Source organism: Somniosus microcephalus, chromosome 5 (genome assembly GCF_052327205.1).
Source record: "Somniosus microcephalus isolate GS21.2 chromosome 5, FLI_Smic_1.0, whole genome shotgun sequence".
Lineage (NCBI taxonomy): Eukaryota > Metazoa > Chordata > Chondrichthyes > Squaliformes > Somniosidae > Somniosus > Somniosus microcephalus.
This window is the reverse complement of record NC_140991.1, coordinates 180026174-180049940: the sequence shown is the minus strand read 5'-3', so window position 1 is coordinate 180049940 and position 23767 is coordinate 180026174. Positions and strand designations below refer to the sequence as shown.

The 23767-nt window shown below is 47.2% G+C and overlaps 1 protein-coding gene across 1 annotated transcript in view; it reads right to left on the bottom strand.

Annotated features, from left to right (window-relative positions):
- Nucleotides 1–23767, bottom strand: part of LOC147117455 (dynein axonemal heavy chain 11-like) — a 224177-nt gene that overhangs the window by 133581 nt on the left and 66829 nt on the right. Inside the window, exons 7-12 of the mRNA XM_085988452.1 lie at nt 22732–22936; nt 16124–16288; nt 15137–15277; nt 14092–14262; nt 4178–4300; nt 2192–2385 (exon numbers count right to left, since the gene is read on the bottom strand). Coding sequence (XP_085844578.1) covers nt 2192–2385; nt 4178–4300; nt 14092–14262; nt 15137–15277; nt 16124–16288; nt 22732–22936 — 999 coding nt within the window. The remainder of the gene's footprint in view (nt 1–2191; nt 2386–4177; nt 4301–14091; nt 14263–15136; nt 15278–16123; nt 16289–22731; nt 22937–23767) is intronic.

The following is a 23767-nucleotide window of genomic DNA, read 5'->3' as shown; positions in this document are numbered from 1 at the left end:
CAACACCCAGAAGTCGTCAGCCAAGAGCATCTCAGCAGTTAGAGCAGGAATCTAAGCAGCCTGCCTCTTCCTTTGCTCAAGCCACAGGGGTTGCCCTACGTAGAAGCAATAGGAAAAGGAAGAGTAAAGATTTGTAGTTTCACAAGGGTATGCACATGGGTGTATCAGAAAATGTTATGTTGTTAAGACTTCGTTGTTTAGTAGAATCATATAAAAGGTATTACTTTGCACCACTTTCCCATGTTGTCCATTCTGGGTTGTCGGGTGGCAACTCACCTTTTCACTTGCTTGTTGATGAATGGGAAGACATAAATTGACAGGGACCAATGCGGGGATGTGCAATAGGTGGTTGGTTGGTATAGGACGACTTTGTGTCAGTGGGATTAGGGGGAAGGTTGGGGAGTGGAGTGGAGGGGGAAGAGTGGCCGTTGGATGTGATTTTTGCATCGGTCCAGTGGTGGTAACTAACTGAACATTTCAGCTATAAGAGAATCCCTGCCATCCCGGGCAGCAATGTGAGTGGCTGGCGCTACGTTGGGGTTGCCATCTTCCTCCACCTACTCGGATTCGTCGGTGAACAATGTGTGCTCAGCACCTTGTTCCTCCTTAAGCGCCAATCCTAGCTGCTGCGCAATGTTGTGCAGAGCGCAGCACACCACAATCATTTTGGAGACTCTAGCTGGTAGTACGGAAGGGCGCCTCCGATCTGTCCAGGCACCTGAAGCACATCTTGAGCTTGCCAATCGCTTGCTCGATGACACATCTGGTGGTCATATGGCTTTTGTTGGACCGCTCTTGGGCTTCATTGGTTGGATTTCTCACGGGTTTCATCGGTCCATAGAGATCAGGGAGCTTGGACTGCCAGAGGATGAAAGCATCATGGCAGCTCCCCGGGAATCTAGCGCGCACCTTTTCTTGTGGTTGCACTCCAGCTGCACATTTATGGAATGGAACCCCATGCAGTTTACGAATATTTCTGGTTGATCCGGTGGTGCGTGGATTGCCACGTATGTGCAGTCGATGATGCCCTGTACCTGTGGGAAGTCAGCCAGAGACGCAAACCCGAGTGCCCATTCTGACTAGCTTCGTCACAGGTGAAATTGACATAATTGCTGGCCCTGGCAAACAACCCATCAGTGTTATGCATTTATGTGCAGTCGACTAGGAGATTCTGAATATGTCTCAGGCAGTGCCCTGGAAGTATCCGGAGGCAAAAAAGCTGAGGGCGGTGGTCACTTTCACAGTCATTGGTAATGCAGGGAGCAGGTCTTCTTTCTAGGAGGCTGCAGATGTCTGCCACCACCTGACATGACAACCTCAGCCTCCGGAAGTACTGCTCTTCCGAGAGGTCAAGGAAGCTGAGCCTCTGCCTATACACTCTGTTACGCAGGTAGTGCCTCCTGCAAGCTCGACCCCTCTGCTGCTCCCCTCTCTGCAGGTCTCTCCAAAGCAGGCTGTTGCTGCTGCTGATGGCCATCTTGCTCCTTATCCGAGGTCCAATCTACAGCAGCCATAGCACTACCAATCCTGATCTTGAGTCTCAATACCTCCAAAGTGCAGAAATCACCACAACTACTCTGAACAAATCCTTTCCCAGTGGTAGGTAAGAAAGCAGCTGTGAGTACTGACTATTTATTGCTGTATTTGGCTGACTTTTAATGAGCCCCATGAATTGCCGTTTTCTTCTCACCTTGGTTTCAATGGCGAGTTTCAGGAAGCCCGGGCAACCCGAGCATGCACCGTTAAATTTAAATGCGGGTTAAAATATTGCTGTAGTTCATGGATTTACATATTTAAATCACTAACCCGCCTCTCCGGAGGGGGTTATGCACAAACAGCTGAACGCGCCCGAGTTAATCCTGAAAGTTGGCGCGTTGGACTTTCACATCCACACCTAAACTCCAAAGAGTGGGTTTTAGGGACAGAAGAACCAGCACTTGTGGCTGAAATCCAAGTAAAATCTATTAAAGACCTGGAAATTCAAAGATAATGACATATAAAAAAGGTGAAAATCAGGTAAATATCAGAAAAAAACATCATGGGCTAATGTTTTGGTGAAAATCAATAATGATCAACAACGCAGGCCTCTAGTGATGCATTAGTTTGAAGATGGTGTTGAATGTCTTGAAAAGCCAAGCAACTACAACCTCACATCACCACACATATTCTTTACACGATTTGATGCAATTACCTCACTGCATATGTCATCCTGTCAGGCCGCAAAGCTCTGAACATAATAAGTTTCTGAAGGGAGCTTTTCTTTTTCCATTCCTGAGGAAACTTCTCCTTCTCAGGGCATTCTGATTCAACAAACTTCTTCCAGCGTTTGGCTGAGCCTTCAATGTCTCTGTCTAATCCACGGAACTCATCCATCATTGCCATAGTCTAAAAACATTCAAAAGCATACATCTGCATTATTTTTATTTTACTGATTTCATACCTCTCATGGGAAAAGGAGTACAGGAATATGCAAGATCCTTGTTTGTAACTCCTCTTTCACTTCATCATTAATGCACTTCTAACAACTGTGCTTTTATATGCTCTTTTTGCCTATTCAGTAACAACAACTTGCATTGATGTAACCCATTTAACAAAGTAAAACATCCCAAACAATGTTCCCTTTAATTTTATTTGAGTGCGCGGCCCTTTAAAAATAACACGCATGCACGGTTTTTCCTATTTAAAAGCCGGTAAGCCGACTGCACGGGTGCTGCAGAGCGGGACCTGCTGCCAAGGCACTTCACAGGAGCGTTATCAGACAAAATCTGACATCGAGCCACATAAGAAAATAGAATAGGTCACCAAAAGCTTGGTCAAAGGCGTAGGTTTTATGGAGCACCTTAAAGGAGGAGAGAGGTGAAGAGGCAGAGAGATTTAGGGAGGGAATTCCAGAATTTATGGCCTGGACAGCTGGAGGCAGAGCTGCCAATGGTGGGGGTGAAGGAAATCGGGAATGCACAAAAGGCCAAAGTTGGAGGAACGCAGAGTTCTAGAAGGGATATAGGGCTGGAGGAGGTTACAGAGATAGGGAGGGGCAAGGCCATGGAGGGATTTGAACATAAAAATGAGAATTTTAAATTTTAAGGTCAGTGAGCACAGGGGTGATGGTGAATAGGAGCGAGTTAGGACACAGGCAGCCGAGTTTTGGATCAGCTCATGTTTACAGAGGGTGAAAGATGGGAGGCTAGCCAAGAGAGCATTGGAATAGTCAAGTCAGGAGGTAACAAAAAGCATTGACGAGGATTTCAACAGCAGATGGGCATGAGGCAGGGATGAAGGTTTCAGCAGAAGACGGCCTGAGGCAGGGGTGGAGACAGGGGTTATTAGAGGTGGAAGTAGGTGGTCTTGGTAATGGAGAGGATATCGGGTCGGAAGCACAGCACAGGATCAAATACGATGCCGAGGTTGCGAACAGTTTGGTTCAGCCTCAGACAGTGGTTAGGGAGGGGGATAGAATTGATGGCTAGGGAACAGAGTTATGGCGGGGACGGAGACAACGGCTTTGGTCTTTCCAATATTTAGCTGGGGGAAATTTCTGTCCGTATTGGATGTTGGACAAGCAGCGCGACAAATCAGAAACAGTGCAGGGGTCGAGCGAGGTGGTGTTGAGATTGAGATAGGGAGGGAGGGAGGAAGAAAGAGAGAAAGAGAGAAAGAAAGAAAGAGAGAAAGAAAGAAAGAAAGAAAGAGAGAAAGAGAGAAAGAAAGAGAGAAAGAAAGAAAGAAAGAGAGAAAGAAAGAAAGAGAGAAAGAAAGAAAGAGAGAAAGAAAAAACTTCATTTCTATGACCACCGGACGTCCCAAAGAGCTTCACAGTCAATAAATTATTTTTGAAGTGCAGTCACTGTTGTAATGTAGGAACTGCGGCAGCCAATTTGCGCACAGCAAGCTTCCATAAACAGCAATGTGATAATGACCAGATAATCTGTTTTAGTGATGTTGACTGAGGGATAAATATTGGCCAGGACACTGGGGATAACTCTCCTGCTCTTCTCCGAAATAGTGCCATAGGATCTTTTACGTCCACCTGAGAGAGCAGACGGGCCTCAGTTTAATGTCTCATCCGAAAGACGGCACGTCCGACAGTGCAGCACACCGTCAGCACTGCACTGGAGAAAAGACTCTGAGGTGCTTCACAGAGGTGTAAGGGGAAGAAAGAATATAATGCTAAAATGACCTTGATAGCGCTCCAAGATTGAGTGGAGAGAAAATCAACAGGACTCTTGTATGTTTGCTCAACAGTGAATCTCAGGAAAAAGTCTAGCTCCTCCAGATCTATTTCATTGTTCATCAACAGGATCTGTAAAGTAAAACAATTTAAAATGTTATGTTTGGGGGTCTTTCCTATCCTTCTTACATATGTTAGATAAACTCTCACAAGTGAGTTTTAGCTCTCATGACCTCAGGAGTATCTTCACTGGGTCTGATATAAGAACATAAGTACATAGGAAATAGGAGCAGGAATAGGCCATTTGGCCCTTCAAGCCTGCTCCACCATTCAATAAGATCATGGCTGATCTTGTACCTCAACTCCACTTTCCTGCACTATCCCCATAGCCCTTGATTCCCTTAATATCCAAAAATCTATCGATCTCTGCCTTGAATATACTCAACGACTGAGCATCTGGGGTAGAGAATTCCAAAGATTCACCACCCTGAGTGAAGAAATTTCTCCTCATCTCAATCCTAAATGGCCGACCCCTTATTCTGAGATTGTGAAACCTGGTTCTAGACTCCCCAGCCAGGGGAAACATCCTCCCTACATCTACCCTGTCAAGCCCTGTAAGAATTTTGTATGTTTCAATGAGATCACCTCTCATTCTTCTAAACTCGAGAGAATATAGGCCTAGTCTACTCAATCTCTCCTCATAGAACAATGGCCCCATCCCAAGAATCAGTCTGGTAAGTTTTTGATAACGTGTCCAGTACAGCAGAAAACCTTTCTTTTGTTACTGGATCTATCCTAAAGCTTCACAAGACTCTATTTATTTTCTAAATAGGCAAAGTAACACTGAAAACAGACCTTGTAATAGGCTTTAACTGCCAAATAAATTTAATGGCCCAGATATTCGGGTCCCAATGCGTGAGTACGCACGGGGTGCTCACACGTAGGCCCAACGAAAGTGCCGGTTTTGTGCATGCACTGTGCATGCGCGGGAAACCGACACTTCCGTTCCCCTGAAAGAAGGGATTGAGAGGTGGAACGCATGCGCCGGAGAGGCTGCGCATCGAACTTACGTTTTTTTTGCAGGGTTCTCCGGGAAGGTAAGTCTCCAGCAGTTACACTTTTAAAAAGCAGGCGCAAGGCCTGCTTTTAACAAGGTAAGTGGCGAATTAATTAAAATTAAAACTTTTTTTCCACAGGTTTATTATTTTTAAATACTTTAAAGAAAGGTAAGTTTATTTTTAGCCCCGTTAGGAAGGATATTAACTCTGATGATGCGGAATCTGTATGGGTAGAACTGAGAACTATCAAGGGGCAGAAAACGTTAGTGGGAGTGGTATATAGACCTCCAAACAGTAATACGGAGGTTGGGGATGGCATTAAACGGGAAATTAGAGACGCGTGCAATAAGGGCACAGCAGTCATCATGGGTGACTTTAATTTACATATAGATTGGGCTAACCAAATTAGTAAAAATACTGTGGAGGAGGAATTCCTAGAATGTTTACAGGATGGTTTTCTGGAACAATATGTCGAGGAACCAACCAGAGATCAGGCCATCTTAGACTGGGTATTATGTAATGAGAGAGGATTAATTAGCAATCTTGTTGTACGAGGCCCCTTGGGTCAGAGCGATCATAATATGATAGAATTCTTCATTAGGATGGAGAGTGAAGTAGTTCACTTGGAGACTAGGGTCCTGAATTTAAATAAAGGAAACTACGATGGTATGAGGCGCGAATTGGGTAGGATTGATTGGGGAATGTCACTCAAAGGGTTGACGGTGGATAGGCAATGGCAAACATTCAAAGACCGCATAGATGAACTACAGAGGTTGTTCATCCCAGTTTGGGATAAGAGTAAAACAAAAAGGATGACTCAACCGTGGCTAACAAGGGAAATTAGGGATAGCATAAGATCCAAGGAGAGGGCATATAAATTGGCCAGAAAAAGCGGTAACCCTGAGGATTGGGAGCAGTTTAGGATTCAACAAAGGAGGACAAAGGGATTAATTAAGAAGGGGAAAATAGAATATGAAAGTAAGCTTGCAGGGAACATAAAAACTGACTGTAAGAGCTTTTATAGATATGTGAAGAGAAAATGATTAGTGAAATCAAGTGTAGGCCCCTTGCAGTCAGAAGCAGGGGAAGTTATAATGGGGAACAAAGAAATGGCAGACCAATTAAATGCATATTTTGGTTCTGTCTTCACAAAGGAGGACACAAATAACCTCCCAGAGATGTAGGAGAACATAGGGTCTGATGAGAGGGAGGAACTGAAAGAAATCAGTATTTGTAGGGAAATGGTGTTAGGGAAATTGACGGGATTGAAGGCCGATAAATCCCCAGGGCCTGATAATCTACATCCTAGGGTACTTAAGGAAGTGGCCCTAGAAATAGTAGATACATTGCTGATCATCTTCCAAAATTTGCTGGAATCTGGAACTGTACCCATGGATTGGAGGGTAGCTAATGTTACCCCACTATTCAAAAAGGATGGTAGAGAGAAAGCGGGGAATTACAGACCGGTAAGCCTGACATCGGTAGTGGGGAAAATGCTAGAGTCCATTATAAAGGATGTAATAGCTGAGCACTTGGAAAACAGTGACAGGATCGGACAAAGTCAACATGGATTTACAAAAGGCAAATCACGCTTGACTAATCTGCTGGAATTTTTTGAGGATGTAACTGGGAAAATAGATAAGGGAGAACCAGTAGATGTGGTGTATTTGGACTTTCAAAAGGCTTTCGATAAGGTCCCACATAAGAGTTAGGCGTGTAAAGTTAAGGCACATGGGATTGGGGGCAAGGTATTGACTTGGATAGAGAACTGGTTGGCGGACAGAAAGCAGAGAGTAGGAATTAATGGCTCTTTTTCCGAGTGGCAGGCAGTGACTAGTGGGATACCGCAGGGATCGGTCCTTGGACCCCAGCTATTCACAATATACATTAATGATCTAGATAAGGGAACTAGATGTAATATCTCCAAGTTTGCAGACGACACAAAGCTGGGTGGGCGTGTGTGCTGCGAGGAGGATACTGAGAAACTCCAGGATGATTTGGATAGGTTGGGTGATTGGGCAGAAGCGTGGCAGATGCAATATAACGTGGATAAATGCGAGGTTATCCACTTTGGTGTCAAAAACAGAAAGGCAGACTATTATCTGAATGGCAATAGATTGGGAGAAGGGGAAGTGCAACGAGACCTGGGTGTCCTTGTGCACCAGTCGCTGAAGGTAAGCATGCAGGTGCAGCAGGCGGTGAAGAAGGCAAATGGTATGTTGGCCTTCATAGCGAGAGGGTTTGAGTACAGGAGCAAGGATGTCCTGCTGCAGTTGTACAGGGCTTTGGTGAGACCACACCTTGAGCACTGTGTGCAGTTTTGGTCGCCTTATCTGAGGAAGGATGTTCTTGCCATGGAAGGAGTTCAGCGAAGATTCACAAGGCTGATCCCTGGGATGGCAAGAATGACGTATGAGGAGAGATTGGGTCGATTGGGCTTATACTCGCTGGAGTTTAGAAGAATGAGAGGGGATCTCATCGAAACTCATAAAATTCTGACAGGTCTGGACAAACTAGGTGCAGGTGGCATGTTCCCGATGGTCGGAGAGTCCAGAACCAGGGGTCATAGTCTAAGGATAAGGGGGAAGCCATTTAGGACAGAGATGAGGAAGAATTTCTTCACCCAGAGAGTGGTGAACCTGTGGAATTCTCTACCACAGAAGGCGGTTGAGGCCAAGTCTTTAAATATATTCAAGAAGGAGTTAGATATATTTCTTAGAGCTAAAGGTATCCAGGGATATGGGGAGAAGGCAGGTACGGGGTACTGAGTTTGGATGATCAGCCATGATCTCATCGAATGGCGGAGTAGGCTCGAGGGGCCGAATGGCCTACTCCTGCTCCTATCTTCTATGTTTCTATGTAAAATGTAATTAATATTTTCAAAAATTTAAATTATTGTTTAAAATAGTTATTTCATGTAATTTATAATTATTTTCAAAAATGTGATTTAAAAAAGAATGTATTTGAAGTTTTAGTAATGTTTTGGGGCTTATAGTATTTATAGGTTTGACAGGTCTTCCTGTGAAACTTATGAATGAAGCATTCCCTGCTACCATTGGCTCTCCATGGCCCACGTGGTCCAAGGGGACGCATCGAACTAACTGCGCCCCTGGGATATGCAAGCACTGCGCGCCAGCAGTTGGAGGAGGCCCAGGATCGGAATCCCATGCGGGCCCACAGCTCAACGGCCGGCGCACTAGGTAAGTGCAGGTCGGGGGCTTGCACCCGCGGGAAGCCCCCGACCCGAATTTCTGGGCCATTGAGTTTTTCCTACCAAAGTGGATAACTTCACATTTCCCCACATTGTAATCCCTTTGCGTTGTTCTTGCCCACTCAGTCAACCTGTCTATATATTTTATTTATTATTCTCTAAATTCAAAAGCAGCTAGCAGCCATGCACATAACTGAACAAATCACACATTTGTTTGTCTTTGAATTGTATGGCTTGGCTCCTTACTCAAACTATCTCCTCAGAGACCAATCTGATTAACAGTCCTTACAACTCTGTATTAATATAGTTTGTGGACATGATTTCTGAATGCAGCTTATTTTTAACTCTTTGGGGGTAATTTTGACTTTATGCAATAGTGTAACACATGTGATGGCCAGTCGGCAGCCCATTTTACATTTCACACGATTTTTATTTCCACTAATTTATGTTGCCAATTTGCTATCGCTCGTTTTACACAATCGCATAATGTCAAAATTACCCCCCTTATATACTGTGACTAAATTAAAGGAATCACTACCAAATAAAAATGAGAAAATGTTTCATTTTGTTCATAGCATGACATGATAAGTATTTGTTATTTTATTCTATACACTGACCCAAGGTATCCTGGAGCCACGTACAAGCCTCATTATTGGATCCTTCTTGACAGAAGTTCCAAAATAATGCATCTCAGTGCATGAGGCAGAAAAGGAGAGTGTTTTGATGGCAATGTAAGGGCAGAAATATTGTTGGAAAATGTCTTTATTGTTGAATAAGAGAGGGGTTAAAGCAAAGATAAAGGATGAAACAACAGGATAAAAAGAATAAAAATATTAACCACAGGATCAATTTTAATGAGACTATTTTTGCAGCTTTTACAATATTCTTTGTTACTTAAATAACTTGGCCCTGAAATTCCAGGGTATACAAGGCAGGGTGCGGGGTGGGGGGGAGGGGGGGGGGTCCCACCAATCTCCTCCTAGAGTTAAGGGACTGGGAGAATCCTCACAAAATTTCAGAGCCCTTGTTTTCATCCTAGTCACACCAATTTGTGAGTCACACTAGTGGGCAAAATTTTAGACATTTCTTAAGTGCATGAATTGTTCCATGAACTCCATGTGTAAAATGCAGGATGTTTTCCTGTTTCGTAAGTGGCACTTTCCTGTTCTTTTCAAAAATGGTTTAGAGTAGAACATTTCAATATGAAAAATGTAAATGGCAGTACACAATTATAAAATTGAAAATGTTCAGAGAATTTCTGCTTGTGGGACTCTGCAATGGCACAATCTTCACAGCACTTAGGACGATCTTGTTTTACTGCCAGCAAGATATTCAGAATGGGAGTAAGACCATATGATAGGCATTAAACATGCAAAATTAATTTTGATGATTTCTGGACCATTGACTCACTGGATGGTTTCTGCCAACAATCTGTCAAGATTAAATGTTTAATTATTGGAGACTGCAGTAGGAAAAAGGTCTCATTACATATCATTGCAATCAAGTTCCAATTTCTACAGATTCCAAATAGTTTTCATTGCAGCCTACCATTTGGTTATTAGACCCAGCTTTCAATTCAGTTTTCTTCTAATGTGTTATACTGGCAAACATAACTTTCCAGCACAAAAATAATTTATTGTGATCTATTCAGGAAGTTTGATTCCATGTTGGTAAAAATGTATTAAAGAACCAATGTCATCCAGAATTTCCTACTTGAAAGTAAGAAATTTATGTTGACAAACAAAAGAGAATATAAGGTACTGACTGATTATAGAGCAATCTCATTAGCAACATCAATAGGAGCAAATGATTGCACAATTAACACTACTGCGTTAGATATTCCTATAAATGTGTCATTAATGAAGACCCAAGGGTTTTGATAATCTATCCTGTTGTTGGATGGTGGACTGCAATCCACCATCCAACTAGTTATATGTTATGCTGGAACTGTAGTTGTTAAGTATGTGTATTGTATTGAACAATTAACACAAAGACTTAAACGTACAACTCAAACAGGTCTTTACTGGTTGGAGGTAGGGACTACACGTAGATCTTTACTTCATGCCCACAGGCGGGAACTGAGGGGAGATCAGTACCCACAGTACTATTTATACCCCATGGCCAGGAGTGGTACTGCGTATCACTACGCCCTACAAGTAGTGCAGTCCTGTCCATAGGTTCAAAGTAGCACACATATTACATACACAACATTCCTCCCTTCTTAGCTTTACAGTCATCTCCCCATTTAACATAACATAATAACCTATATACATATATAACTTCAGGTTTACATAACAGAATAACATAGATACATAGATAACTTCATGTCAAAACAGATCACAGATTCAGTCTCTGCGGAAAACAGTTCACAGATTCAATCTCTGTGGTGTAGTCGGTTCACGTTGCTGGAGTGACTCATTCAATAGTCCTTCCATGGATTTAACAGTTTGAACTTCCGAACTGAATTGGCTCCGTTCGGAGGGACCACGTGTGTGATCTGGTAGAGGTAATAATGGTTCAGATGGGTCATCTTCTGTTTCGACTTTTCCTTTTCTGCTTCTTGGAGACTCTCTGGGCTCCACTGTCAGCTGCCAGCTGCATGCGCAGTTCCTCCTTCTCTTCCTCCTTTTTCCGTAGTAGAGCCACCTTCTCCTGATGTTCCGTAGACTTTCGGTGCTCCTCCATGATTTCTGTATGGTGGGAGTCGAAGTTACAAGTTGGGCAGGACAGGACATAGTAATATTCGGTGTCGTCCTGATCTAGGCCAGCGAGAGGGTCTTCTATTTCCTCCATACCCAGCTGGGCGTTAGCCAGCTTTTGTTCCAAGTCCAGACATCTTTCCTGAAGAGACTTCTTCATGCGTACCTCTTCATCCAGCTTTTTCTGGGCTTTCAGCAAGTCGTTTACTAATGACCTCATTTGAGATTTTACTACTTCAACTTCTTTTGGAGATTGATTGATCGGACTATTCAATCCCTCTACCGGAGCAGCTGTTTCAGCGGTCTGTTGTTCTACGTTGACGTGAGTCAGCGTACTTTTGGCATCCAAGGGCTGCTCTGTTGCAGTCATCTCAGTCTGTGTTGCCACCTCAGCTCTTCCAATAACCTTTGAGAGCTCCGAACCCCTTTCGTTTGAATATTGAAGTTCGTGTTCAAGTTTTTCCCATTTCAGAGTCCTGTCCTTCAGCATATGCAGGAGTTGGCTGACCGTTAACTCCTCTGACATCAGACGTTTTGTGTGCTCCTGCTCCATTTTCTCCATCAGCTGCTTCTGTTGTCTTTCCAGATTCTCCAACTCTATATCAAAGAACTCTTTCGTTGCATTCAACTCTTGCTCAAAACGGCGAAGCATTTGTTCTAATTGCTGTTGTAGTTTGAAATGGAGTTGAGTTCGAGCCCGGTGTCCCTCAGAAATGGGCACATCAGTAGACTTGCCAGACTCAGAATCCACAGTTAAACTATGTTGTTGTTGTTCAGTGGAATTCTGTGCTGAAACTTTGTCTTTTGCACCTGAGTTGGGCTTACCATCATCCGTTCCAGAGTCTGGGCCGACTATCTTCACCGAGTTCTCACTCGTTATTGTTTGTAGGAAATGCCAGTCCATATTCATTTTCCTAATCCACTCCCGTCCTAGTAGTGGAGGACCTCCTTCAGATATCACATATAAGTCCATTATTTGACTGTCTTCGCCCTTGTGGACCACTGCAACCTCTATTTTCCCGATGGGGTACACTCTTTGCCCCGTGTATGTTTTCAATATAATCCCCGTATCCTGTAGGGGAATATGTTGGAATAACTTTCCATAATCTTTCTTATTTATGACCGTCAATGCCGATCCAGTGTCCAATTCCAGTTTTACTTGGACTCCTTCTATCTGAAGAGTGACCCAAATTGTCTGGAGGTCTGCACCCTTACCCGCGTTGAGTACTCTTAAGCTAGCCAGTTCATTACAGCTTAAGCTAGCCAGTTCATTACTGCTAGCGTCTGAATCGGACTCCTGTTCGGTCACCTTGTGTACCGTTGCGTATTTTCCTTGCGGTGACTTCTTGTTGCTGGTCTTCTTCCCTGACCTGCATACTCTAGCTATATGTCCAAGCCTACCACAAGTTCTACATTCTTGGTTTTTAAACCAACACTGGTTCTGATCATGCGTTGTCTTTCCACAACGATAACATTTGCCAGAACTCACACCCAATTTGTGTGCACTGAGCTCCGGTGACCGTAGCTGCATTACTGCCGTGCCTCTCGCTGCGGCTTCGTGTGCTGCTGCCATAGTGACCGCCTTCTCAAGCGTCAGCTCATTCTCCTCGAGCAGTCGCTTTTGTGTATCCTGTTTAAATAAACCACACACATATTTGTCTCGAAGTGCCTCTGTCAGTCCCGTTCCCAACTGGCAATATTTCGCTAATTTACGCAATTCCAGCAAATATTCAGCATTGCTTTCATGCTGTAGCTGCCTTCTGTCGTAAAATTTAAATCGTTCCGCTAGCATCAGCGGCGTGGGGTTTAGATGATCTTTCAGGACAGTAACAATCTCATCGAACGTCTTATCCGCCGGTTCATCTGGTGATAACAGGTGTTTCAATTGCCCGTATGTCTTCGCACCCATTAAATTTAATAATGTTAGAGCTTTATCTTGGTCACGAATTTTATTGGCCTTACAATAATTTTTTACTCTTTCAACATATATGGCCCAATCTTCGAGGTCACTATCAAAGGTGCTAATATTCCCGTGTTTAGGCATTGTAGATTTGCAATTTCTCAGATTTTATTTTCTTTACTTGTTATCAAAGATGGCGGCTTCCCGCTCTTGCTGTCGTCCTCCGCCCACAAAATGGCGGTTTTCCCGCGCTTGGCGGTCTTCACCCGTCCCCTGACGCCGTCTCCCTTCAGCCCCCGAGTGCGGCCCTTATCTTCGCCGCGATCGCCCGAGTGCGGCCCTTATCAGCGGATGCGATCGCTGGATAGCGAAGTGGCTCCCGACCGAAGCGGCTCTTGCTCGCTCCCTCCCGGGCTCTGGCTTACCCGCTCGCGCGTTTCACCGCGGCTCTTATCAGGGATTGCGATCGCCCTTATCTTCTCCAACTTCCCCAGCCCTGTCTTTGCAGCCAACACTGCACGGCTTACCCCACCACCTAGGTTGAACAAGGAAACTGCAGAAAGACTTCTGTCAGTCGCTGGAAGCTGTCAGGATGGCTGCTGCATTCCAGTGCTCAGTCGCTGATGGAGGCTTCAGAGTCCTAAAGCCTGTCGCTTCTAGTGGGGTGGTGATGTTTGAAACCTCTCTTCAACTGCCGCAGGGTAAGAACCTGACTCGTCGCCAGTGTTAAGTATGTGTATTGTATTGAACAATTAACACAAAGACTTAAACGTATAACTCAAACAGGTCTTTACTGGTTGGAGGTAGGGACTACACGTAGATCTTTACTTCATGCCCACAGGCGGGAACTGAGGGGAGATCAGTACCCACAGTACTATTTATACCCCATGGCCAGGAGTGGTACTGCGTATCACTACGCCCTACAAGTAGTGCAGTCCTGTCCATAGGTTCAAAGTAGCACACATATTACATACACAACAGTAGTGAAGCAAGCAACAGAACACTACGAATGACTGCAACACCAGAGTCAACCTGCACTGAAAAGAATTACACACCTGGAAAGTTGTGTGAGAAATAAATACGACCTTGTCCCTTTCGAAGAGACCTCTGCTAGTATAGAGAAACACAGAGTATGTGATGCAGTCTGTAAGGTTTGCTACTCGCTCCTTCAGATCCTCTGACTGTACTGTCCGTTCAATAGCTTTATGAAATACAATGTTAAAGGCCTGAAGAAAATTTAAAAAAGGCAGTTATGCAACTGGCATTAGTGTGATTGCCACTCTATCTGGCACCTTAGAGATGTGGGGAGAACAGCCTGGTATGTCTTTTCCTCTGATTTTCTCTTCCTTCCTGTGAGACAGCACATGGTCAATACCCCATTCTTCTTCATGGCACAGCACTGCTAATCTAAGGTTACTAATTTTTAAAATCTCATTTATACTTTATTTTGCAATTCTTAACAAAATGTGGAATCAATCCATTAACCCCTCAACCTCTGATCCTGTCATACCTCTCCTTTGTCTCCAGGTAAGGCAAAATGATGAGCCTCTGAGGGGCGATTTTACGAATGCACGCTCCCACATGGAAAATGCAATATAGACAAATTGTAAGCACGCTTGCCGTGATTTTCTGTCCATTAAAATGAATGGATGGAATGATTTCCTGATCAATGCCCCCGATGGGCGAGGCTCCCTGATGAGAGTACAAATTCATAAAGTCAGCCCTGTGCTGCCTGTCACTGTTGGGAAGTAGGTGTGTCTACAAACAGTTTAGTCATTTGCCTCCATTCAAAATGGCGATCTCGATAGTATAGCAGGAGCAAGATCCTGCTTCTAATGAAACCAGATTCAGGAATAGAGAATCTCAAATATATTCTAATACTGTTAATTCATGTTGAAAAGAGAAACAAACCTATTTATTGAACCCTCCCCATTTAACAAAAAAAACCATTTTCCCATGCCACTTCTTGCCTCACTTTAATACTTCTAGCAGTGCTCTTTTGTATCTGGTCATTTGAAGCTGCCCAAGACTCCTAAGATGACTCATTCTCCAATTTCTCCGTGGGAAGTGACTAATTTAGCTTTATGTGTAATTTATTACCTTGAGTGAGAATTGGTAAATGGGATTCATTTTTCTGAGATCATTGATGATGAAGTAAAGAAGAGAAGCTCTTGCTGCTGCTGGCCGATAGCGTTCACGTGCCTCGTTGATCTTCAATTCGTTCTCCTTTGCTTCACTCACCTGTACAACAACAGATTTCCAATGAATTATTCTATAAGGCTAATACAAGTAATCCACATTTTCTTTCTCTCCTGATCTCCTGGAGGCACTGACTTGCGCTGCAGCAAGGTTCCTTGAGGATTTTGAATAAAGTATCGCAGAGGTACTTGATAAATGAAGACTAACAAATCTCCTGGATCAGATATTATATACTACTGGAATTCTTTTCCCAAACCCCTCTCCCTTGCTACCGTTCTCCCTACCATAAGAAGTCTTCTCAAAGCCTACCACAAGTGTACAAAGTCAGAAAACGACACCTTTAAGCTCTACAGTCTAGAAAGGCAGCACTTAAAGTGGGCCTGTTACAAAGGTATATCAAATATTAAATGGTATATAGATGGGTAAGACCCCGCCACCGGACTTTCTAGACCGGCTGCTATGGCAGGAGCACCAAATGCGTCCCTAGTGGTGCCAGCACCCGCCAGTGTGATTCAAAGTATTGAACCTCCCCGATGCTGTAAAGTCCTTCAATGGATAAGAAAATTAAGCGGAATCTAAACCAAGCTACGGATTCGCTGCATGCGTTTTGCGCTACTGGCCTAGACAAATTTATACTCCAATGTTTCCATGTCCCGTCTGAACCTGCAAATTCGCTGGGTCTCTTACACCCAACTTCTGCTGGGGCCTTGAGGATTTTCAGCCCAATATCTGCGGCAGTGAGAATTCAGTATCATTATAACAATTGGTCCTTTCCGCATCAGCAGACAGCTGAACTTGAGGAATGGTATAGAGTTTAGGATACAGAATACAATTTTTGCAATGCAACAGATTCCCTGAAACATCGATAATGAGAGAACATTATTTTACCTTTTGCTCAATCTCTGCTGCAGTTAGCTTTGTTGTTTCCAATTTTTCCACCAGCTCTGTGTCACCAAGGAAGTTGCCCACAGCAGCGGACAAACGGGTAAGGAGCTCGTCCTCAAGTCGTTTCAGCTCGATCTTAAAATGATTCTGCTGCTTAGTCAACTCAGACTGTGCAGAGAAAACAAAATGTTCAGTGTATATCGGAATATAATTGAATTTGTGTCGCCACAACCTTTTCAAAAAATGGTTGCAAGATATTATCATTAGTGCTATTTTCTGTTCAGATCTAGCTGAATTTAAGTCTCAAACTTTGGTTTTAAAATTTCCATGGTACTACGTCTTTTGTCCTTGACAGATTCTCTGCCTGGAAGTCAGCCTGATTGACAGGCTTGGCTTCCAGTCGGGCAAGGAGGACTCCGGAGCAGGCCGCATGGCCAAGTAGGTCCGATACATGACCCCAGGTGGGAGTCCTATCCTGGGGGTGGAGTCTGATGTGGGGGAGAGCTTGGGGGGCAGTGGGGAAGCACTCCTGCTCCTCCTGGCTCACAAGTAGCGCTGTGAAGGCACTTACCTTCTCCCCAAAACTGTTCTCACCTCCCTTCAGCTGCCTGGGCTGGGAAACTAAGCTGTCCACTGTAAAACCTGCAAATCAGAGGCTGTCAGCCTCATTAAAATATTTAAATTGCCTACCCGCCTCCTGGGAGCGGGTTGGCTGCCTGCTCCTTGTCCTGCCTCCGTTAAACCAGGAAGTGGGCAGGATGGAGGTGGGTTGGGGTCAGGTTTCAGATTTTTAAAATTTTAACATCTGACCCGACCCCAACTCTCCCGTTTTTGTGTACTAATATTCAGCCCAATGTCCCCTATGTGGAGAAAACTAAATTTTCTCTGGTGTCTTTTCATGGTACTGCTGCCTTTCTGGGGCTGCTTTCCTCAGCTTCAGTGTCAGGATGCTGCACCAGTTCTCAGGCACAGAGCTGTGGAGAAGGACACAGTTCAATTCGGCCCGATGTGACAGCCACAGGGTTTACAGAGCAAGCCCAAAGCAAACAGTCACTGCAGCCAGCCCTCTGCTGCGCTCATGTCCATACATACATGAGCCGCCCTCAAAATTACAGTGCAATTAACATTAAAAAATGTAACTTATCATGTTCTCTTCTGTCCACGCTGCTGCCTCACACCATGGCTTTGGCGCTGTGTGGACCTCCCGTGATTTAAAGCTAAAGCGTGGCGCCAACGATGTTATTGGCCCATGGCTTTCACAGTTTAATTTCATGCCTGCTTATAGTGAGAAGCCTTCACGCTGCTGGAATCCCAGCAGTTAAAATGGCAGCGGGTGTGAACATGTCTAACCACCCAGTCCACCCTATTCGCACCGATAGCAGGCTTGGTTAAAATCAGGCCTGAAATGGTTGATGCAATAAGTGAAAATGCTCTACTGCATTCTCTAATACTGTTGTACCTCTTCATATCCATGCACGAAAAACAGCACAAACTCCACTGAAAACTTTAGCTCGATTATGCAGCACACATGCAGGTATAATTGCCAACTCTCACTTTTTATGCAAGGTGGGTGATGGAAAAGACCATTTGCACTGATACATAAAGATTACAGGCTAGATTTTCAGTATAGACAGTTTTGGGGCGCTAACCTTAGCGCCCGCCCGAAGTTAGCGCCCGCCCCAAAGTAGCGCCCCGTTGCCGGAAATTCAGTGGCTTCGCCCTAAGAGATTGGTGGAGCGCTAAAAGAGGCGTTCCACTCCTATCTTTAGGCGCTAAGCCGGCGGTCCAGAGGGATAGCGCCCAGGCGGGGCGCAGCGCGGGTGCGGTCATTTTTGGACTGACAGCAGACCCCGTGGCGCCGACCAGCTCTTAAAGGGGGAAGGGACGAATTGGTCTGCTGCCACGCCCTGCACACTGCAGCCTTGCAAAGAGGCCTCAACACTGCTGCTCAGCCCCAGGGAGTCATGGCAACGCCAGAGAAGGCCCGTCAGCGTGCCCTGCGCTTCTCAGAGGGTGATCTGGACATAATGGTCACAGCTCTGGAGGTGAGGCGCAAGATCTTGTTCCCAGAGAGTGGGAGGAATCCAACCCACCACGACTACACCAAAGCCTGGAAGCAGATCGCCCAGAGGGTGACGTTCACCGGCGATGCCCCCAGGACCCACAAACAATGTCGTAAAAAATACAACGATCTGACCAGGATTGTGAAGGTGAGTAGCCTTTCCAGTCTCCTCCTCATTCTTGCATGTACACCTGACATGATGGGCAAAGGGAGCTGAAAGTCCTATTGGCCAGCCCTCAGCCAGCAGCATTGGGACAGTCATGAACATCACATGACCATTCGGCACTCTACACTTTGTCCAAGCTATTCCACCATGGGAGGCAGTGCACACTACATCAGGGCTTCACTCTGTCCACGCTATTCCTCCATGGGAGGCAGTGCACACTACATCAGGGCTTCACTCTGTCCACGCTATTCCACCATGGGAGGCAGTGCACACTACATCAGGGCTTCACTCTGTCCACGCTATTCCACCATGGGAGGCAGTGCACACTACATCAGGGCTTCACTCTGTCCACGCTATTCCACCATGGGAGGCAGTGCACACTACATCAGGGCTTCACTCTGTCCACGCTATTCCACCATGGGAGGCAGTGCACACTACATCAGGGCTTCACTCTGTCCAAGCTATTCCACCATGGGAGGCAGTGCACACTACATCAGGGCTTCACTCTGTCCACGCTATTCCACCATGGGAGGCAGTGCACACTACATCAGGGCTTCACTCTGTCCAAGCTATCCCACCATGGGAGGCAGTGCACACTACATCAGGGCTTCACTGCGCACTTACAGCCCGTCCTTTCTCTTGCAGGCTAAAGTAGCGTTTAATCGCCAGGCGCGTGCCAGGGGTGGCCGCGCCAAGCTGCAGAAGCTCACTCGGCTGGAGGAGCGCGTATGTGTGCTCATGGGAGCCCATGTGATTGTCCCCACAGCGTGCGGAGTATCCGACCCTCCACTGCCCGGCAATGGTAAGGACCTCGCCTTTTGGCCCTCTCGCGTCGCACTGGCCCATCCGAGCTACCTCCTTTGCCACTGTCCCACCAATGCGCTGAATGCCACCAGTCCTAACTCCCTCGCTGACGCCGTCTCCTCACTCTGAAGCTACTCTTGTGCATTCCTGCTTTCAGCTGGTGACGACCAGGACCCTGAAGCTGCCAGTGACAGCACCTCCGACCAGGAGGAGGAGGAGGAGCAAGCCGGACCTTCGGGGGAACAGTCACGTCCCGCAGGAGAGGAGGAAATGCTTGACACCTCCTCACTGGACGAGTGCCTGGAGGAACTGTCGCAGGGCAATGCAGCTTCTGGGACCAGTGGCGTCCAGCCACCCAGGAACCGTGCGCGTGGCCCGCGGCCTTCACCCCAAAGGGGGGAAGGATCAGAGGGGAGTGCTGCTGATCGGCACACTCGCCGCCACCAACGCGGCAAGGGTCCCCTAGTTCGGCCCCCTCCTCCCCAGCGGGAGAGTCGCGACTCCAGTCCAGACACCTTCACCTCGGAGGAGGTGCGGAAGCTGGATAAGATGGCCGAGGATTCGGACCGGCGTCACACGGAGCTCATGAGCGTGGTGGGGCGCATGCCTGAGGCCATCGAGTCGCTGGCGACCAGTGTGCGCGAGTTCGGGGCAGCAACTGCCGCGAGTGGCCGCATGCTGACTGATGCCGTCAAGACCCTGGCGGCTGTGATGCGCGCGCACACCAGGACCACAGGGGCACTCACTGCTGCCACACGCGCTGTCTCAGGCAGGCATCGCCAGGGCAGCCGCCGCGCTGGACCATCCCAGCAAGCCGCCCCTCGGCTGATTGTTGCGGATCCTGCAGTGCGGGCCCGGCCGAGTGCCACCGCGCCACAGCACCAGCCAGCGCATCCCAGACGCCAGCTGGCCCACATTGCGCCATCCGTCGCCGCCATTCCCCCACTGGGGCGTCAAGGGCAAGCGGCTGCAGCTGATGGTGGCCAGGCTCAGGTGCGCCACTCAGCAGACGGCCCCTCGAGGCCCAAACGCCGTGTAGGCCGCCCCCCAGCGGCATCTGGCGGAAGGGCATCTGAGCCTCAGGCGCCTTCCCCCAGCCTCGCAGCAGCCACTGGGCAGAGCTTGCGAAGGAGCAGCAGGCCGGGCAGGGGAGGCAAAAGGCTGGGTAAGGTCTCGCCCTCGCGGGCCACTCAGTAGAGGGTGTGGGCAGCTTTCCTTTTATATGGCGGTGGCCATCTTTATTTTGTCCATGGTTGTGTTGTTGGAGGGCTTATTTTTCGCGTTAGGCCGACGCTGAGGCCCGGTTTGAAGAAAGGTGGAGTGACTCCTCCCCAGTTTGTGGGAGTGAGTCGTTTGTTGGGCTTTTTGTGGGGCCCGTTTATTGTTTTTGGGGATTCATGTGGGAAGGGCTTTTCATTTTTGTGTAATAAAAAATTATCTTTATTCATGCAGTCTCCATGGTTGTTCTTCTTAGTGTTTGTTGGCTTCGCCGGCTGAGGGCTTGCGGAGCGGCTGCATTCATCTTCCCTCATGGCCCCTGGCCATTCCCTGACAGGGGGCTTAGAAGTACCGTGTAATAAGGTGGCGTCGTGCGGCCCTTGGCCCTGGTCGCTCCCTCCTGGGAACGTACTCCTGCTCCTCCTCCTCCTCCTCCTCATGCTCCTCCTCCTGAGGTGCTGGTCCAACGTCAGGTGGCAGTGCCTGAGTCCTGCGGATAGCCAGGTTGTGTAGCATGCAGCAAACCACCACAAATTGGGAGACCCGGTCCGGCGAATACTGGAGTGCTCCTCCGGAGTGATCAAGGCAGCGGAACCGCTGCTTGAGGACCCCAATAGTTAGCTCGATGATGTTGCGGGTGGTTTGATGGCTCTCGTTGTAGGCCTCTTCAGCAGCGGTCCTGGGCGCGCGGAGCGGGGTCATGAGCCAGGTGCACAAAGGATAGCCTTTGTCCCCGAGTAGCCATCCTCTTGGGGGAGGCTGTGCCTGGAACATGTCATGCACAGTACTCTGCCGCAGGATAAAGGCATCGTGGCTGCTGCCTGGGAAGCTGGCATTGACTGCCATGATGCGCTGCTTGTGGTCACAGACCAGCTGCACATTCAGAGAATGGTAGCCCTTCCTGTTGCGATACTGCTCGCCATGCTCCAGAGGGGCCCGCAAAGCCACATGCGTACAGTCAATGGCGCCCTGCACCAAGGGGAATTCCCCGAGTCTGGAAAATCCCAATGCGCGCTGATGCTGGCTCTCCAGGGCCATGGGGAAGGAGATGAATTGGCTTCTCCTTCTGAACAGTGCTTCGGTCACCTGGCGGATGCAGCGATGCGCGCCGTACTGGGAGATGTTTGCTATGTCCCCAGCAGCGTATTGGAAGGAGCCGGTGGCATAGAAGTTCAATGCCACCGTCACCTTCACTTCCACCGACAGAGACGTCCTGCACCTGAGCTTTGGCCGCAGATCTCGGCGAAGCAGGTGGCAGATCTCTGCAATCACCTCCTTTCGGAATCGGAGCCTTTTAACACATCGCGCGGCACTCATGTTTAGGTAGGGGCGCTGCTGGCGGTATAGCCTGACTGGGTAAGGCCTACGTGGCCGACGCCTGTAGCCCCCTCTGCCTCTAGCCAGGGCTGCCCCTCTCACAATGCGTCTGCGAGCCCTACGGACATGGAGCTGCAGCTCCGCGTTGGCACCCCATGCCACCCCCATCAAATCCTGGCAAACACTCTAATTTCCAAAAGGCCACTTGCAGCGCTCTGGCCTGAGTCCAAAAATACCTGGCTCTTGCTGCTTGAAACCAGTTAGCTATCCTCCTTGTTGTGTCTCCAGAAATGCGTTGCACAAGAGTGTTTTCTGAAAAAAGGCTGGCCTTTATACTGGAGAGCACGTCCCCTTTAATTTGCGCCCCCCGGGGCCTGCGCTGGTTGTGTTGCGTTCCTTTTTCCAAACGCTCCGGCCGCCAGCCGCACAATGGGGCGGTCCGACTGAAGTTTGGAATCGGGGCGCACAAAGGGCGTTGCACGAGGATGTGACGTCATTTTCTGCGCGCGCATCCGGGCGGGCGCTAAACTTTGCGCCGGCGCTAACGGGCAACTTAATTTGGGGCGGGGCGCAAACTGCGCTGCGCCCGGGCGCTACACGCATAGTGCCCGAAAATCACTTCTCTTAAGGCGCTAACTGCTGGCGCAAGCGACTGAAAATCTAGCCCTACAGGTCTTAAGAAACAATGTAAATGTTAATGCATGGTCTATGCATGTGATTTTGCTAGTATCTGTACATAGGTTGAAATTTCTCCATTTTTTAAATTATCCTTCCCCCCTTCTCACCATGTCAAGTTAACAAAATAAATGGTATTTTCTAAAATGCAGTTTGTATATACAATACAATCTGTTAATTGTTGGGCAAGGTAATTTGAAATGGTCAATTACTTAATAATTTACTACAAAAGATATTTTAGAGACTGTCGCAGACATAGATATTCGAAATAAACAGAAACATATCCTATTAAAGAGGAAAAGGAACCTGAAATTCTTTGCAATTGCACTGTCCCATCTCTAAGCAGCATTGATCTCACAAGTACAGTACCTTCAGGTGTTCTAGATCCGGCCTCTCAGTGTTGACCACTTCAGCCAGCAGCTGATCTTCAAGCCCATCTCTCGTGACAGTAAAATTAATGAGTGTAGTCTGAGCCTGCATCTCAGGTTTGTAGTGAGGGTTGGCCAACTTCGTATGAAGAATGAGTCGGAAACTGCTGTTAAATTCACACTCTTTGTCACCAATCTTAATGTATCTAAGAAATAAAGGAATAATTTTTTTTTTAAGTCGGACAAAATGGGCTGGATTTTCATTGGGCCGTGGAGTCGGGATTGGAGGCGTGTGGGGGTTTAAAATCCCCAAATTGGGGGTCCCCGACCCCATCCCGCCTCCATGCCAGTTTCAAAGGAGGTGGGTACCCGCCCCACACTGGAACCTGCCTCCCTGAGGCGGGAAGGGGATTAGTGCCAATTAACTGCCTGTTAACAGGCAGTTTTTAGCATAATCCCTATTTTCATTGTTGAAATGTGGGATTCCCGACAGCTCCAAACCACGCCAAGTTAGCGAGGTGGGCTGTCGGGATGAAGGGCTTGGAAGGGTCGAGATGTCCAGTATTCAGATGAGTGATGGGTGCATAAGTGCAGAGGTAAGTGTGTTTGGTCTGTGTAAAGTGTTTAAAGAAGTTCTACTAACCTTTACTTACCTTTACAGCCTTCCTTCCTTCAGGTCTCGGGAGTCCCTCATCTCAACGGCACAGAAAGCAGAATGGCCGCCAGCTGTCAAAATCTGCAGCCTCTGCTTTCTGTTCTGGGGAGATCTCTAAATCACCCTGAGAGGAAGGAATTAACCTGGAGTACAGATTGTCAGTGCTTGACAGCTTCAAACAGCTGTGAAACGCTGATATTTCATCTGTCAAAAGGTCTTGACTGATTAAATTTCAACCTGTGACGTCACCTGTTGCCGGGTGGCCCTTAATTGGCCTGCTGAGCCCGATGGGTGGGGTCAACAAGGTAAATCAAGTGAAAATCGCGTGGGTTGGCCAGAACTCGATGGAGGTGGGACTACAACCCCAAAAGTTGTAGTCCCG